Raw genomic sequence first — 15,831 nt, 5'->3', positions numbered from 1 at the left:
CTAACAAACCTGTCAGGCTGCTGCCATTTGAATAGAGGAGGATTCCATAATTAACTGCCTCTCCTGTTCATCTGGATGGTGACACCAAACCACTGCCTGGGGGGCAGCTAAAGGACTTTAAATAACCACATGGACTCTCAGTGAGTTGCAATCCCTCAGGCTGACTCACTTCCATGAGCAAAGTCAATAGACTATGTATCAGACACAGACAGAGCAATAAGTATTCTGTTTACATTAGACCTAGTAAAGTAGAACTTGAATGGAAGTAGCCTAGGTGAGACAACTCGAATGGGAGCTGAAAATTGTTGGGTTAGCTCACCTTTCCAAATCACATTCACAAGGCATAGGCCTATAATTTGATCCTGTTATAGCTATAAACTGATAGATATGAAGTCAATGAGATAGCCATATGGACATTTTAGCTGTAGGCTATCAATAGCCTACGCGACATAGTAACGGAGGAGTATCCTCAAGAGTGGCGTCCCGTGCGTGATGACGAGGCTACATCAACTATTGACACATTGTACCAATGACAGGCAACATCCATTTGACAGGAGAGGATGGAGCAGCGGGATTCTCGCTGCCGCACCATTATTTTTCACGGGCCCGGTCCTTCTCCTGCCTCTCCGACATTGCTATCGGTTTGGCCGGGCAGGGATTTTATCTGTAGTTAAGCCTACCATCACGAATACATATTTTAGTCTAGCTGGCTGGCCTATGTCTTCAAATTTCTCCCCATCACATGCAGTGCACATCCCGACCAACCCGCATAGTTCGCCAAAGGAATAGCCTAGCCTAGGAAATAAGGGGGTCGTGTAGGTTACAAACAGCATAACCTTATCCATAATAAACGAGGTCGTTTGATTCTTTCTCGGTCATCGGTGTACACCTGTGCGAGCAGAGGACTTAATAAATAAATGCACACTCAAAAACACAGGCGATGCGGTCTTGCTTTCTCACCCTCTGTCCCACCCGAGACTACTGTCTTTGCCGCTTATCCATTCCGGAGCGATGTTTATGGTGGTTGTATCCGTGTAGTTTGAGGTCACGTCTTCGGTATTTTGTTACGCGGTGTGAGTGTTTGTATCCGTGCGGTCTTTCTCTACCGCACGCGGAGCTGCTATGTTTCTCTAACCCAACCCCCAAATTCCTCTGCTTCCGGGATGGCAGACTGGATAAAGGCTGCTTCTGTGAATGCACGGACCAGTCAACTATTAGGATCGCCTTACATTTGGAAGTATGTTTGTCTTATTAGCAAAAGCAAATGATCGTCAACACACCACAATGATATATCTAAGTAAGGCTAACCTTTTATCATAGTATGACGTTTTAGAGGTCAATGCCGAAAGCTTCACTGCAGTTGGCTGATCCCGAACTCACATGAGCATTATCAGGACCAGTGGAGCTGGAGTCGGAGCATCATGACGCGGATCTCAGATGTCCCGCTGGAACTCTTATATATGGCAGGTATAAACCACTAGCAGCAAGGACAATGAGCAATCATTTAAACAATAAACAGTACATTTCAAAACAAGGTATTTCGAGGGCAATGTTTTAAACAATAACAAAAAATAATTTAAAACATAAGCTAACATAACCATATTACAGGTATGATATTTTGTACAATTCAGAATAGTTTACAATATGTAACTGTATTGAGCTTAACTGCACTGAGTTATAAGGAAGATGTTCCAGATGGGAAGACTATTTTTATTTAACTAGGCAAGTCAGTTAAGAACAAATTCTAATTTACAATGATGGCCTACCCCGGCCAAACCCGGACGACGCTGGGCTAATTGTGTCTTGCCCTATGGGACTCCCAATCATGTCCGGAAGTGATACAGCCTGGAATCGAACCATGGTCCGTAGTGATGCCTCTAGCACTGAGATGCAGTGCCTTAGACCACCCTCGGGACTATTAAGTAGATTAAGAAAGAGATAATTGACTGCACATTCAAACACTGAGTGGTGACAGCTCACTAATAGGAGAACACAAGAGAAACAATGCTTAGCTTAGAAGAAACAAACCCAGAGCTATCAATTGCCTTTAATGGTAACAATGTGGCAATATCACTGGAAGTCATTTGATGAGACTTAACACACAGCCTACCATCATACTAGAAGAGTACAGAATGGCCATATTCTGGTCAATTTTAGATGTTCAATTAATACAAATAATTGTGTAGAGCCACTGCTGTCCTCCTCAGCACAAGATTGATCAATTAATCTAATGTTATTTATAGAGAACATTTCTTACAGGTGATGCATTTCAAAAGTGCTTAACAAATCAAATTCAAGTTTAGATTTTTTAAAAATATTTATATATTCTTAGAGACAAATTAAAATAGTAAAACAACAATACATTTTGGCCTAGTGTTCTAGAATAACCAGAATTCTCAATTTCACACCACCATCTCACCTGAGACAATGTCATGTAATCACTCATCTGCAACAACAAGGAAATGGAGAGATATCTGATAGAGCTTTAACCCGCACAGTTCACTCAGTTCACATAATTTTTATTGAAAATACAGTTGAATATAAAAACATGATTTCCAAAAATTCTTCAGTGTAGTCTGTCCATTGAGAAACCCAGGAGTCTATTAGAGCAATGTCTTATCCAGGGTAGCAGTGATTGAGGGGAAACGTTGGGTGGAGGTTTTTTGTCAGAGATGTGCTAGGTCAGGAGTTCCAGAACCACCTGAGAGGCTGTCTACTGGGTCAGAGTCCACTGAGTCATACAGTTCATAAGGCTCACAAGGTCCACAGGACTTCAAACACCTCTGACATGGGCAGGGCCAGGCGGGTCACCGTCAGAACCTACAGACAGACACAGAAAGAAAGGATTATAAATAATATATCATATTATACTGTAGAATAGAATAGACAGGTAGGCAAGCAGAATTAGACTGTTCGTTCTACTATTTCTTCATTCTGAACTCGGTAGAGGTAACTCAGACAGCTACAGCTCACCTTGGTGTCAGTCTGATAAGAGAAATCCCACACTTTCTTTCCGTTGGCCCATACATAGCAGGGTGGGGAAGGCACCCCGAACACTCGCAGCCCTCCCAGCACCAGCCTGTCCAGCGCCCCGTTCTGACGCAGGGGGTCACTCATCACCTGGGACTGGATCAAATGAAAACCTTATTGATCCCCACTGGCAAACACACACATGTATAGTATCAGTATACATTAGACATTAACAGTTAGGTCTACTGTTCACAGGATGGCAGGGAAAGAGTATGTCTTCTATCTTGATTGGATTGGACCTGGATCTCAATCTTGAGAGCATTGCTAGAAACATACTGTACTGCAGAAACATCCAAATCACCCTAGATAATTCTCTGATCTCCATCCTCTTTAAAGTCCAATTAGGGCCCTACGTTTTTCCTACCCAGATGTCATGAAATACCTTGAAGTAGGACAGACAAAAGGTTTGATGGTCCGCACTCAAAAATATGTCACATAAAGCTTACTTCCTTTTCTTCACTGCATCAGGGATAGCCTTGAAGTGGGCTATAACTAGGGCCCAGAGTTTTCCTTGGTCAGGTCATGTGATCAGGAAAAACTCAGGACCCTATGTGACCTCTACATCTCCTACCTGTCCAGCGATGAAGATAACATAGGAGTAGTCTCCTCTCTGGAAGGTGTCCAGACTGTCCCCGTCGTCCCAGAACAGGTCACCCCAGGCCCAGCCCCCAGCAGACAGCGCCACCGTCAGGAGGAAAGGGTTAATGCGAGAAGCTGAGGTAGTCAGGCCTGGCTCCTGTATCTCAGTTTGAGGGGATTTTTCATTGAAATATATAATATAATTACTGATTAAGACAGGCAACAGGTTTTACACAAACTCATACAAGCTTCAAAACAACATTGTCAGATTAGTACGCAGAGAGTATTTCATTTGAGGTTTTATCACATAGTTTCACAAAGGAATTCTGGGTCTCTTGTTCTATGACAAATAACTTTAATTGATTTCATGATATAAGAGTTTGGCAGCTCATTCATCTCCTCCACCGTCAGTATGTAACACCCACAATATGGGCCTAAGATGAAGCTTTGTCGCACAATGAAACAACAGACAACCAAATTCTATTGTGTACAGAGGACACACACCTGCTGTGGGATGATGTGTCCCTCTCTCACATGGACATTGATGGTGTCCAGAGGGGCTGGGAGGATCAGGTACTGACCCTTACTGTAGAATGGCTGGCCCTAATGAGGAAGGGATGAAAGAGGTGACCACTGAAATATGGTTCTAGTATACACAGTACAACCGTATTACACATCTTTGCCTGGTCCTAAAGTAAGCCTACAATACCCTAAGAAAGGCTCACACAGATGGAATTTTATCAATCTGTGTGACGACAGAAAATATGGTCTTGGTCTCCTAGGAATCCCTTTAATCAGTTGCGAACTAATTGCAGTGACATTATGAAAGGCCTATAGAAATACACTGAGTGTACAAAACATTAGGATCACTTGCTCTTTCCATGCCATGGACTGATCCAGGTTAAAGCTATGATCTCTTGTTGTCACTTGTTAAATCCACTTCAATCAGTGTAGATGAAGGGGAGGAGAAGTGAAATAAGGATTTTTAAACCTTGAGACAACTGAGACATGGATTGTGTATGTGTGCCATTCAGAGGGTGAATGGGCAAGACAAAATATTTAAGTGCCTATGAACGGGGTATGGTAGTAGGTGCCAGGCGCACCAGTTTGTGTCAAGAACTGCAACGCTGCTGGGCTTTCAATAGTTTCCCGTATGTATCAAGAATGGTCCACTACCCAAAGGACATCCAGCCAACTTGACACAACTGTGGGAAGCATTAGAGTCAACATGGGCCAGCATCATTGTTGAAGGCTTTCGGGCACCTTGTAGAGTTCGTGCCCCAACAAATTGAGCCTGTTCTGAGGGCAAGGGGGGGGTCCAACTCAATATTAGGAAGGTGTTCATAATGTTTTGTACGCTCAGTGTATAACTGTATTGAATCTAGGAGCTGTTTACATTGTGCAGACTGTACCAAGTCCCCGGGGGGAGGTAGGCAGCCAGCTCCACTGCCCCCTGCTCTAACACTGGGCTGACGAGCAGAGAACTCCCCCACAGGAACTGTCTGTCTATCGTCTGGCAGTTAGGGTCCGAGGGGAACCTGGGAGAGATGGACAGAGAGGGAGGGCCAGAGCACAGTATCAACACAGTAAATAAGATGTGTTACAATAGTATCCAAATGTTGAAGAGAGAGAGAAGGGAAGATTGGACAATGGCAACTGAAGAAGAGGAGTAGAGGGACGTACTGGAGGAAGAGAGGCGTGGCCACAGTGTCTGCGGAGGTGTGTGCGTGGTAGAAGAGTGTGTAGAGGAACGGCAGGAGAGAGTAACGTAACATCACCGCGCTACGCATGGCTGTCTGGGCCTCCTGACCAAACACATAGGGCTCCTGGGGCTACACACAGAGCTAGAGTTACCTCAATTCATAATACATGGGACTGATGGACTGTTACATAGACACTGTGAAAAGACACTAGCAGGTCAGCCACCATGGTAAATAGGAAAACATTGTAACTTGGTTACATAGAGACAGTGAAAAGACACTAGCAGGTCAGCCACCATGGTAAATAGGAAAACATTGTAACTTGGTTACATGGAGACAGTGAAAAGACACTAGCAGGTCAGCCACCATGGTAAATAGGAAAACATTGTAACTTGGTTACATAGAGACAGTGAAAAGACACTAGCAGGTCAGCCACCATGGTAAATAGGAAAACATTGTAACTTGGTTACATAGAGACAGTGAAAAGATATTAGCAGGTCAGGAAAAGATTGTGGTAAATTCCTATCCAACCGAGTTAACTGTAAAGACCATAAAACCACCCACACACACACACACCCACACCCCCACACACACAGCATTGGGCTTGTCGTTGTGGTTCCTCATGAAGGGGTAGAAGGCTCCAAGCTGGGTCCAGCGTACACACAGCTCCTCTGTGGTGTCCCCCCCGAACCCACACACATCCGCCCCCACCAGGGGCACCCCGAACAGGCCAAACAGCAGCACCGCTGGGGGGGTGGAAGGACAGATGGATATCGAACATATTAATTCCCTTTATTCATTATTACTGTATTCATTATTTAACTTTGATGTCAGGCAGTCAGAGGCATCTCTCTGTAATTGCTAGCTACATAGTATCAAATAAATAGTAGGTGGTTCCATTACAAGTCTGGGCATTTTTCTATTCAAACCCCTCATTCAAATCCATGGATAACTACCACTGAAAAGACTAACTCTATCTAGGCACTCTTTCAACTAAAGACAATAGAGACAAACTGCTGAGTAAGAGCACACTGCAACATGTACTGTCTGGATGGTGCATCGGTACCATTAGTACTCTGATGGCTAAAACACACAGGGCTTGTGAATGGCTTTGGGAATCTTGTTGAGAATAGGAATGGCTTGGAACGGAAATGGGAATGTTGGGGATGTCTTTCCCCTCACCAGGGATGGAGTATCTGAGCTGCTCCCAGTCGCTCCTCACGTCTCCCGTCCAGACTCCGGAGAAACGGCCAATGCCAGGGAAGGAGGAGCGGGACAGCACGAAGGGTCGCGACCCCCGGACCTTCACCAGGGCACTGAGAGGGTCAAAGGCTATAACTGATCTTCCAACTACAGTTACAAATATGTAATGTAGACAAGCTAAATAAAATCAGCTTCATTCAAACAAGCAGAAGTAAAAGTGCCAACAGTCTCAGGATAAGTACGCACTGATCCCTGTGGTGCTGTGTCTGACCTGTGGGTGGCGCTAGCCTCCGTCAGCCCATAGAGGTTATGCAGGTTGTAGTGAGTGGACAGGTTCTGCTGAGCTGACATGCAGAGTGTACCAGCGTTCAGCTGTCCTCCAATCACCGCTGTATGAGCGTATGGAGACAGAATGGAAATGAATGAATGAATTCACTCAATTCCTCTATAGATTTGAAATAGACAGGAAACTACTCAGCTGCAGCACACTCACGTGGCACGTAGGGGGGGCTATCCAAATCACTGTCAGGACACCCCTCCACAGAGCCCTGCACAAAACTGGCTGGTTCATTCATATCCTGAGAACAGAGGGACAAGAGAAAGAGTATGCTGGATGCTGAGTAGCATTGACACAGCCTGGATGATGCAAGCTTGTTAGTGCAAATATACAGTACAATAGAATAGAATAGGGGATGATTTCAGCCCTCTACAAGACATTCTATCTGAGACACACTCACAATCCACAGGCCATCTAGTGGGACTCTGGAGTGGAACTCCCGAATGCAGTCCTCCCACCAGCTCTGTGTCTCTGGGTTGGTGAAGTCAGGGAACGCGGTCGGACCAGGCCACACCTGGACACAGAGGAAGACGAGTGAGGAACCGAACATGCATACCTTTCCACACAACACACACACCACACACACACACACACACACACACACACACACACACACACACACACACACACACACACACACAGCTTCAAGAGGGGGTTTTGTTTAGTGTAACCTTGGCTTTTCAGAGGACACGTTACTTGAATACACAATGGACATACACAATGTTATCAAGCAGATAAAAAATATGTTCTTTCCAAACTATTCACAGTATATGTAGCCCAGTTTACAGTGGGTCTCCAGATAGAGAAGTGAGAGTTTTAGGTCTGACCTTCCCTATGAGTGTCTGTCCTGTAGAGTTCCTGATGAAGACCCCTCTCCGCTGACCCTCATCAAAGGGTGGGTAAGTACCAGGGGGGCTGGTGCTGCTGATTCCAGGGTCCTGGGAAAGAGAACAAACAGGAAAGATGCCTCTAAAATAAATGACAGTAATGCTTTTGCTGCCATCTTGTGGATTGAGAAGGAAAGTTTCCTTGACTTGTACCTTCAAATACTGCACTTTTAACAATTTAATCCCAACGCAGACTGTAATTTAGAATAAAAAATGACATTGAACCACTATTTCAAGCTAATATGAGTTATTAGTGTGCCTATGTGTCCCACATGTTGTGAGGGTTGAGGCCTCTCTCTTACCAGGATGAGAATGTACTTCATGCCCTTCTGATGGAACTCCTTCACCATGTCTGGCAGGTCCACAAAGCGCTGGGGGTCAAAGGTGAACACCCGACGCTTGTCTGCGTAATCCAGGTCATTCCACTGCACGTCCTGACCAAAAACAAAAGCAGTTGAAATAAAGAATGCAGTGAGTGTTTTCCATGAGTTGTGAACCCTCAGTGGAATGATAATACTGTACTTGAGAACGCAAACATCCAATTAGCATTAGCATGGAGAAAACCCATTGTAGCATGATAATACTATAATGAGTTTTCTCCATGCTAATCTGCTAATCCAATGTTGATGCTCATTCAACGTTAGCATTACCCAATAGTTGTCAACCCAAGTGATAATGTAGTACAATATAAGTGTTTTCTCTAGCATCTTTACCAGGGGGAAGTTGGCGTTGTGCATGCGTTGCACCACCTCTCGGGTTGCGTTAGTGGACCGGTAACCCCAGCGACACAGGTGGAACCCCAGTGACCAATAAGGAGGCATCATAGGGTACCCTGGGGGAGGCAGACGGGGTAAACATTAGCTATGACGGAAGATTCACAAAAGGTGAGAGCAAACCAACCTGCTCAAATTGGACTTACGTAGCAAAATCTGAATTCTTTAAATGTATTTTTACATTGAATAAAAGTAGAGACTAACAGCTATGGTATATCATACACTGCATGTTTGAGGAACAATGGGAAAGAAATTCTGCTTTGAAAGTTGATAAACTTATGAACTCACTTTTGAGAAAATGGCCTTTGAATGTTTTGGTACCTACTGGAGCTATGATACCTATGATTTGGTACCTACTGGAGCTATGATACCTATGATTTGGTACCTACTGGAGCTATGATACCTATGATTTGGTACCTACTGGAGCTATGATACCTATGATTTGGTACCTACTGGAGCTATGATACCTATGATTTGGTACCTACTGGAGCTATGATACCTATGATTTGGTACCTACTGGAGCTATGATACCTATGATTTGGTACCTACTGGAGCTATGATACCTATGATTTGGTACCTACTGGAGCTATGATACCTATGATTTGGTACCTACTGGAGCTATGATACCTATGATTTGGTACCTACTGGAGCTATGATACCTATGATTTGGTACCTACTGGAGCTATGATACCTATGATTTGGTACCTACTGGAGCTATGATACCTATGATTTTATACCTACTGGAGCTATGATACCTATGTTTTGGTACCTACTGGAGCTATGATACCTATGTTTTGGTACCTACTGGAGCTATGATACCTATGATTTTATTCCTACTGGAGCTATGATACCTATGTTTTGGTACCTACTGGAGCTATGATACCTATGTTTTGGTACCTACTGGAGCTATGATACCTATGATTTGGTACCTACTGGAGCTATGATACCTATGATTTGGTACCTACTGGAGCTATGATACCTATGATTTGGTACCTACTGGAGCTATGATACCTATGATTTGGTACCTACTGGAGCTATGATACCTATGATTTGGTACCTACTGGAGCTATGATACCTATGATTTGGTACCTACTGGAGCTATGATACCTATGATTTGGTACCTACTGGAGCTATGATACCTATGATTTTATACCTACTGGAGCTATGATACCTATGATTTGGTACCTACTGGAGCTATGATACCTATGTTTTGGTACCTACTGGAGCTATGATACCTATCATTTGGTACCTACTGGAGCTATGATACCTATCATTTGGTTCCTACTGGAGAGCTCTTTGTTTACACCCATTCAGCATTGTTCACACCCTCTTAAGCCTTAGCCCCACCCATCTCTTTAAGGAAAGATTCAGATTTAAAGTGGTAAAAGTAGTAGTCTACAATAATGAAAATTCCAGGTAAACAGAAAGTGTCCAGATAAAAAATATTTTTAAATATTGATTGACTCCTACCCAGACACACTTAATTGATGGGTCATGTGAAAGAAATACTACAAACCCCAGCCACATCTTGCCAAGTGGATGGGTCTCTATAGAAGGTGTAAACGGCACAGCCAAATGGTTACCTGCATAGTAGCAATATCAGAACATACACAGTATGTACAAGAACAATATCAATAACAATATCAGTGATAGATGAGGAAGTTATACACATACAATCAGGGGTAAAGTGGCTGAGCAGCAGGATAAATAAATTATAATAGTAGCAGGAGAGAGTCATTTGAATAGAGGCACTGATAGTGCTGATGGTCTGTCTGAACCACACATGAACAAGGGAATCTATATTTATTTGGAGAGCCTGTTTCTGTCCTTGACTTTGGTGCAGGGCATGTGATGTCCATAGCCACTTCGCCAGCAAAAATCCCTGATCTTCTCAAAAACATATGTTTGTCTAGCTGTGTCCAGGTGGTGCTTGTACAGGCAGACCATCCATGGGAGGAAGGATGTCAGCATTGCGCAGCAGCAGAATCTGAATGCTCCTTGGCGACAACAACACCAGACTCCAGAGCATTGAAGCTGTAAAACAGGAAATAACCCCAAAAATATAGAAGACATCAATTCACCTCCCAAGTTTAGATAAGAAGAATAACCTCATACAATGCAATGAAAATGATATTCACCTGAAGTGCTGGTACCGCTTGAACTGTGGCAGCGACCTGAAGTACGGAGTCAGGTGTTGTTACCAGCCATAGCTTTCCACCAGCACCGTACCATCCTCCAGTCCAACCAGCTGTGGGATGTTGACTCCTGTCACAGTGCTGTCCTTCACAACACCAGCAATCTCAGACGACGTGTTCACTCTGGTCTTTCTGAGGGCGCTGCTTGATGAGGCTGAAGCACAAGTCGCGGGCAAACTTGGTGTGGCCTGTAATCAGGAAGTGAAGGTCCAGACTGTGGTGGAGCTTGTGTATGGTCCACCAGGCACACTACCAGAACACAAACTTGTTCTTGTTTCGGCCACTGCAGTTTTCACAATTCAGGTCCACACTCCGTAGTTGGTGAAGAAATGGTGCATGTAGTTGATGAAATGGTGCATGTAGTTGAAGAAATGGTGCATGTAGTTGAAGAAATGGTGCATGTAGTTGATGAAATGGTGCATGTAGTTGAAGAAATGGTGCATGTAGTTGAAGAAATGGTGCATGTAGTTGATGACCACGCTGCTGCCTTTGCTGGATGACATGCTTTCATCAATCAAGTAGTTGACTTGTTGTGGTATTACTTCACAGCAGACACCAAACAAGCCACACCATATTATGGTGGATAAGACCTATATGGTGGATGGTGCCTATATGGTGGATAAGACCTATATGGTGGATGGTGCCTATATGGTGGATAATACCTATATGGTGGATGGTGCCTATATGATGGACGGTGCCTATATGGTGGATGGTGCCTATATGGTGGATAATATCTATATGGTGGATGGTGCCTATTTGGTGGATAAGACCTATATGATGGATGGTGCCTGATGGTGGATATTACCTATATGGTGGATGGTGCCTAATACCTATATGGTGGATGGTGCCTATATGGTGGATGGTGCCTATATGGTGGATGGTGCCTATATGGTGGGAAATGTATTTGCTTTCACCAGTCTAGTTCTTTCACATAAGTGAAAGGAGATTAAGGAAATGAGATGAAGGAAAGGAGATGAGGCAGCAAGTTTAGACTACTAGGACATTGGGACACAGACAGCCACTATCTTTTCCCTAACTATTACCCAAAAGGAATTAGTTGTGACCCAGCAGTGGCCCGACCCACCATAGCAACATTGGGATATGAGACAAGAAAAGGATATTCAGTAACAGGAAGTTACAGCTAAAGGTCATATATAGCCATACCTATAACCTGTAGGTACTGTCTGACAACACTCTGAGGGTCAGGGCCCAGGAAGATGTACAGGTCCAGGATTCCTCCCACAGCCACCCAGGTCAGAGCAGGGCTAGGCTGCAGCACCACCTCTACAGAGAGAAGGAGGTCAAACTCAGCTCCATCATGTAAATCTGTATCTTGATACAGTTGAAGTTCTGTGCCATGTGAACACAACAAAATTCTGTCCAGAGCTGCTAAGGAGCATGATACATTACAAACTCTACTAGCTCAAACCAAAGCTTTCCTATTAGAACAAAACATTTCTGCTTAAGGATATGGTACATGGAGCAACATGCTTTCTTACCCATGGCATTACTGTTGAGCAGGAAGACCCCGTGAGCCTGTCCATCCCCCTCCTGCACCATGTAGAAGGGATGGGAGCCATAAAGGTTGGCATCGCCCTGCATGGTGGACAAAGAAGACACATCTGACTTACCACTCCTGACCATGATTTAAAAAGGAAACAAATGAATGATAATGATAATGACGTTAGACTCACGTGGGGCGCCATGTCCCTGTTCCAAAGGGTAAGGGAGGTCCAATTGAGGTCCAGGCTGAGAGGGGTGTAGTGTTCCCCCAGCCCAGACACCAGTGAGGAGGCCAGGGAGGTGGACAGCTGCAGGTACTGGTCAGCATACAGCAGCGGGGCCACTGTGGTGTTCACACTGACAGACAGAAGACAGAGGTGTCATGATTATGACAGTTGTAAGTCAGGACAGAGAGCATCTTAAGTCATGCTTATGGCAACTATAAGTAGGGACAGGGGCACCTTATGCCATGCTTATGACTGCTACAAGTAGAAACACAGCGATATAAATCAAATTGTATTGGTCACATACACATATTTAGCAGGAGTTATTGCGGGTGTAGCAAAATGCTTGTGTTTCTAGCTCCAACAGTGCAGTAGTATCTGCAAGCCAATTTACCCTTTGGGATCTATAAATCCTAACTGATCTTATGTGTTACTCCTATGACATGGTTACAACAGTTTTATGTCAGGTTTATAAGATCTGATCAATGAACCAGTGCAAGACATATTAGACATAAAGAACAACTGACAATGAATACTCACAGAACACGGCCGTTGGATTTTCGGCGCACTATGAACCCAAAAGGGTCGGGTTGAAACTCAGTGACATATTGGTGGTCCTGGGTGTCAGTGTTACCCCTGGACTGGGCAGTGGATAAAGGAACTTCATATCGCCGGGACGACGGATCCTTCAACTGTCAGGAGAAGAAACGTGTTATGACTCTTACACAATAATGTGGTCTGAGGAGAATGATTCTCGGTGATGAGCGATTGGTTATAATAAAAGTCATGAAAAAGTAAAGAGAAAACATTTAGAAAATACTGTACGCCCTTTTCAGAGGCAACACTTTTAAAGCAATGTTATAGAGAAAGACAATGGCAACCAAACCCTGTATCTCTGCAGTAAATATACGAGTGGTTTTCAGCCACAGAGACTCACCGTGAGGTGCAGTCGGCCTTCTGTCTCATCCAGGATCTCCAACCGGAGCGTAGAGATATCCCGGGGTAGGTAGGAGGGAGTGGGCCTCGTAAGGGTGGCAGCCTGGCCCCTGGAAGTGGGGGTGAGGGGCCCCATCCTGTAGCCGCTGTATGACGGGGGGTAGAAGCACCAGGGGGGTCCTCCAGAGAGTCCTTGAGGTAGGGGGGCATAGCAGCACCCTCTCCCCTGACACTCTGTCTGGCTCAGAACTCGGTCCCGGGCGCAGTCAAAGCGGCTCTCCAGGGCCACCCTACTACACTCTGCCTCTCTGGGACCACTTGAGATGGCTGGATGGGGGCCTTCCCACAGCAATCTGTGGCTGGGGGCTGGATGGGAGCCTTCCCACAGCAATCTGTGGCTGGGGGCTGGATGGGAGCCTTCCCACAGCAATCTGTGGCTGGGGGCTGGATGGGAGCTACCCCTCTGGAGGTTCACTATCTCCCTCTCACCGGCCTGTTTTGTTGCTGGATCTTCCTCTAAACCAGGTCTTACTGATAGGTGTATTGGTGTCTCATCTGGTTGTTGTTTGCTAGTTAACTTTATCAGTGACAACGTTTGGTCAGACAGGTAGCTAAGGTGTAAACAAGTTATCAAGGCCAGGGTGAGCAGGGCTGAGAGAGACAGGGCAGACAGACTAGACAAACCCATGTCCTGTGTCGAGTTGGGACATCTGGGAGGTGTTAGGGAAACTGTCTCCAAATGCTGACGAGCCCGTATGTCAGTGTAGAAGTCTGAAAAATGAAAATGATATGAAACGGTCGCCTAGGCTAATTGGCAACTATGGACGTACTACAACAAATTGTGGACCTACCACTTACTATAGATGTTATTTGTCAGCTGACAGACGTAACGTTACACAGTCTACACACATTAACAAGGAAGTGTGCAAGCTAGCTAGAATTGTATGCCTAGTGCATACATAGCTAAATGTTAGCAAAGGATATTAGAAAGCGGGTGAAAATTAGGAGATGAAAAGTATGCATTTTCCCCAGGACTTACTCTAGGGCAGGCCACACAAAATGATTTGAATGTCGCTTGTCCTCGCACATGGAAAGTTGTTGTTGAACTGGACTGAGAAATTTCGACGGCATGCCGCTAGGGACAAACTGGGCGCTGCCTATTGGGCTACCACACAGTGGAAGTAACCTATACTTCGATTATTTGAGTGCATCTATCTAAAACGTCTTGTGTTGTTTAAAACTACCAATACAAACATTATCCATTATGCTCCTGTGTTAATTGTAATAAATGTGAGGTGAACCCGTTTCCAATTACTGGGACTTAGAGAATATTTAGGATATTGAGGCACCATGTGAACCACTAGTTTTGAGTGATTAGATTTCGCGAAGCAGGCTCGCATGTTAGCACTTCATAATGAATTAGTAGCTACAGTACAGACATCATGTTATCACATTCGGAAAGTATTCAGACCCCTTGACTTTTCCACATTTTGTTATGTTACAGCCTTATTCTAAAGTTGATTAAATCGTTTTTCCCCCTCATCAATATACACATAATACCCCATAGTGACAAAGCAAAAACAGGTTTGTTTGTTTTTTGCCAAATTTTTACAAATAAAAACGAAATATCACATTTACATAAGTATTCAGACCCTTTACTCAGTACTTTGTTTGAAGCCCCTTTGGCAGCGATTACAGCCTCAAGTCTTCTTGGGTATGATGCTGCAAGCTTGGCACACCGGTATTTGGGGAGTTTCTCCCATTCTCTGCAGATCCTCTAAAAAAAAGACAGAATATTTGGGCTGGTGGCTTGGTTGTCATCACTTCAAAGGTTGGTGTAAAGTACTTTTTGGTCTTAGGCTGTGGGTGTGTCATAGACCATCCACGCCTCTCTCAACTTGGAGTAGCATTTCTGGAAAGTCAGCTCCTCAGCACAGGTGTGCATGGCCAGGTATGTGTTCAGCAGCAGGTGGGGGAAGCAGGAAGTGAAGTAGGACATAAAGCCTTTTGGGAATGTCTGATGGAGATCAGGAATTTCATCGTAATGGTTACTCTATGGGAAACAGCATACAGTTTATCGAATGTCACGTGCACACATTTAGTGAGGCTATCAATACTGAACAAAAATACAAAAGCAACATGTAAAGTGTTGGTCCCATGTTTCATGAGCTGAAATAAAAGACCCCTGAAATCATCCATACACACAAAAAGCTTATTTCTCTCAAATCTTGTGCAGAAATTTGTTTACATCCCTGTTAGTGAGCATTTCTCCTTGCCAAGATAATCCATCCACCTAACTGGTGTGGTATATCAAGAAGCTGATGAAACAGCATGATCATTACACAGGTGCACTTTGTGCTGGGGACAATAAAAGGCCACACTAAAATGTGCAGTTTTGTCACACAACACAGTGCCACAGATGTCTCAAGTTTTGAGGAAGCGTGGTATTGACATGCTGACTGCT

At 44.4% G+C, this 15,831-nt stretch overlaps 2 protein-coding genes across 5 annotated transcripts in view; both read right to left on the bottom strand.

Moving 5' to 3' along the window:
- tbc1d16 (TBC1 domain family, member 16) overlaps positions 1-1,284 on the bottom strand; it is a 33,711-nt gene extending 32,427 nt beyond the window's left edge. The window contains exon 1 of the mRNA XM_065010434.1: positions 961-1,284. The gene's annotated coding sequence lies outside the window, so the exon portion shown is untranslated. The remainder of the gene's footprint in view (positions 1-960) is intronic.
- Positions 1,285-2,032: 748 nt separating this feature from the next.
- Positions 2,033-15,174, bottom strand: gaa (alpha glucosidase). 4 transcript variants are annotated; one of them, XM_065010429.1, is made up of 20 exons: positions 15,034-15,139; positions 13,369-14,138; positions 12,972-13,123; positions 12,399-12,564; positions 12,204-12,300; positions 11,869-11,988; positions 8,450-8,568; positions 8,039-8,170; positions 7,677-7,787; positions 7,250-7,363; positions 7,006-7,090; positions 6,784-6,901; positions 6,492-6,625; positions 5,904-6,055; positions 5,293-5,441; positions 5,006-5,147; positions 4,114-4,212; positions 3,602-3,772; positions 2,974-3,126; positions 2,033-2,820 (listed from the first exon to the last, which is right to left on the bottom strand). In XM_065010429.1, exons 2-20 carry the CDS (start codon positions 14,053-14,055, stop codon positions 2,755-2,757), a joined length of 2,967 nt encoding a protein of 988 aa, XP_064866501.1. In that variant the 5' UTR covers positions 14,056-14,138; positions 15,034-15,139; the 3' UTR covers positions 2,033-2,754. The 4 variants fall into 4 exon arrangements, 2 of the variants coding, with proteins under 2 accessions (XP_064866501.1, XP_064866502.1); XM_065010430.1 differs by having other exon boundaries at positions 3,602-3,766; positions 15,034-15,137; XR_010461220.1 differs by lacking the exons at positions 2,033-2,820; positions 2,974-3,126 and having other exon boundaries at positions 3,680-3,766; positions 5,022-5,147; positions 15,034-15,173.
- Between the last annotated feature and the right edge of the window lie 657 nt (positions 15,175-15,831).

Source organism: Oncorhynchus nerka, linkage group LG26 (genome assembly GCF_034236695.1).
Source record: "Oncorhynchus nerka isolate Pitt River linkage group LG26, Oner_Uvic_2.0, whole genome shotgun sequence".
NCBI classification, from domain to species: domain Eukaryota; kingdom Metazoa; phylum Chordata; class Actinopteri; order Salmoniformes; family Salmonidae; genus Oncorhynchus; species Oncorhynchus nerka.
This window is presented reverse-complemented; position numbering and strand designations above follow the sequence as displayed.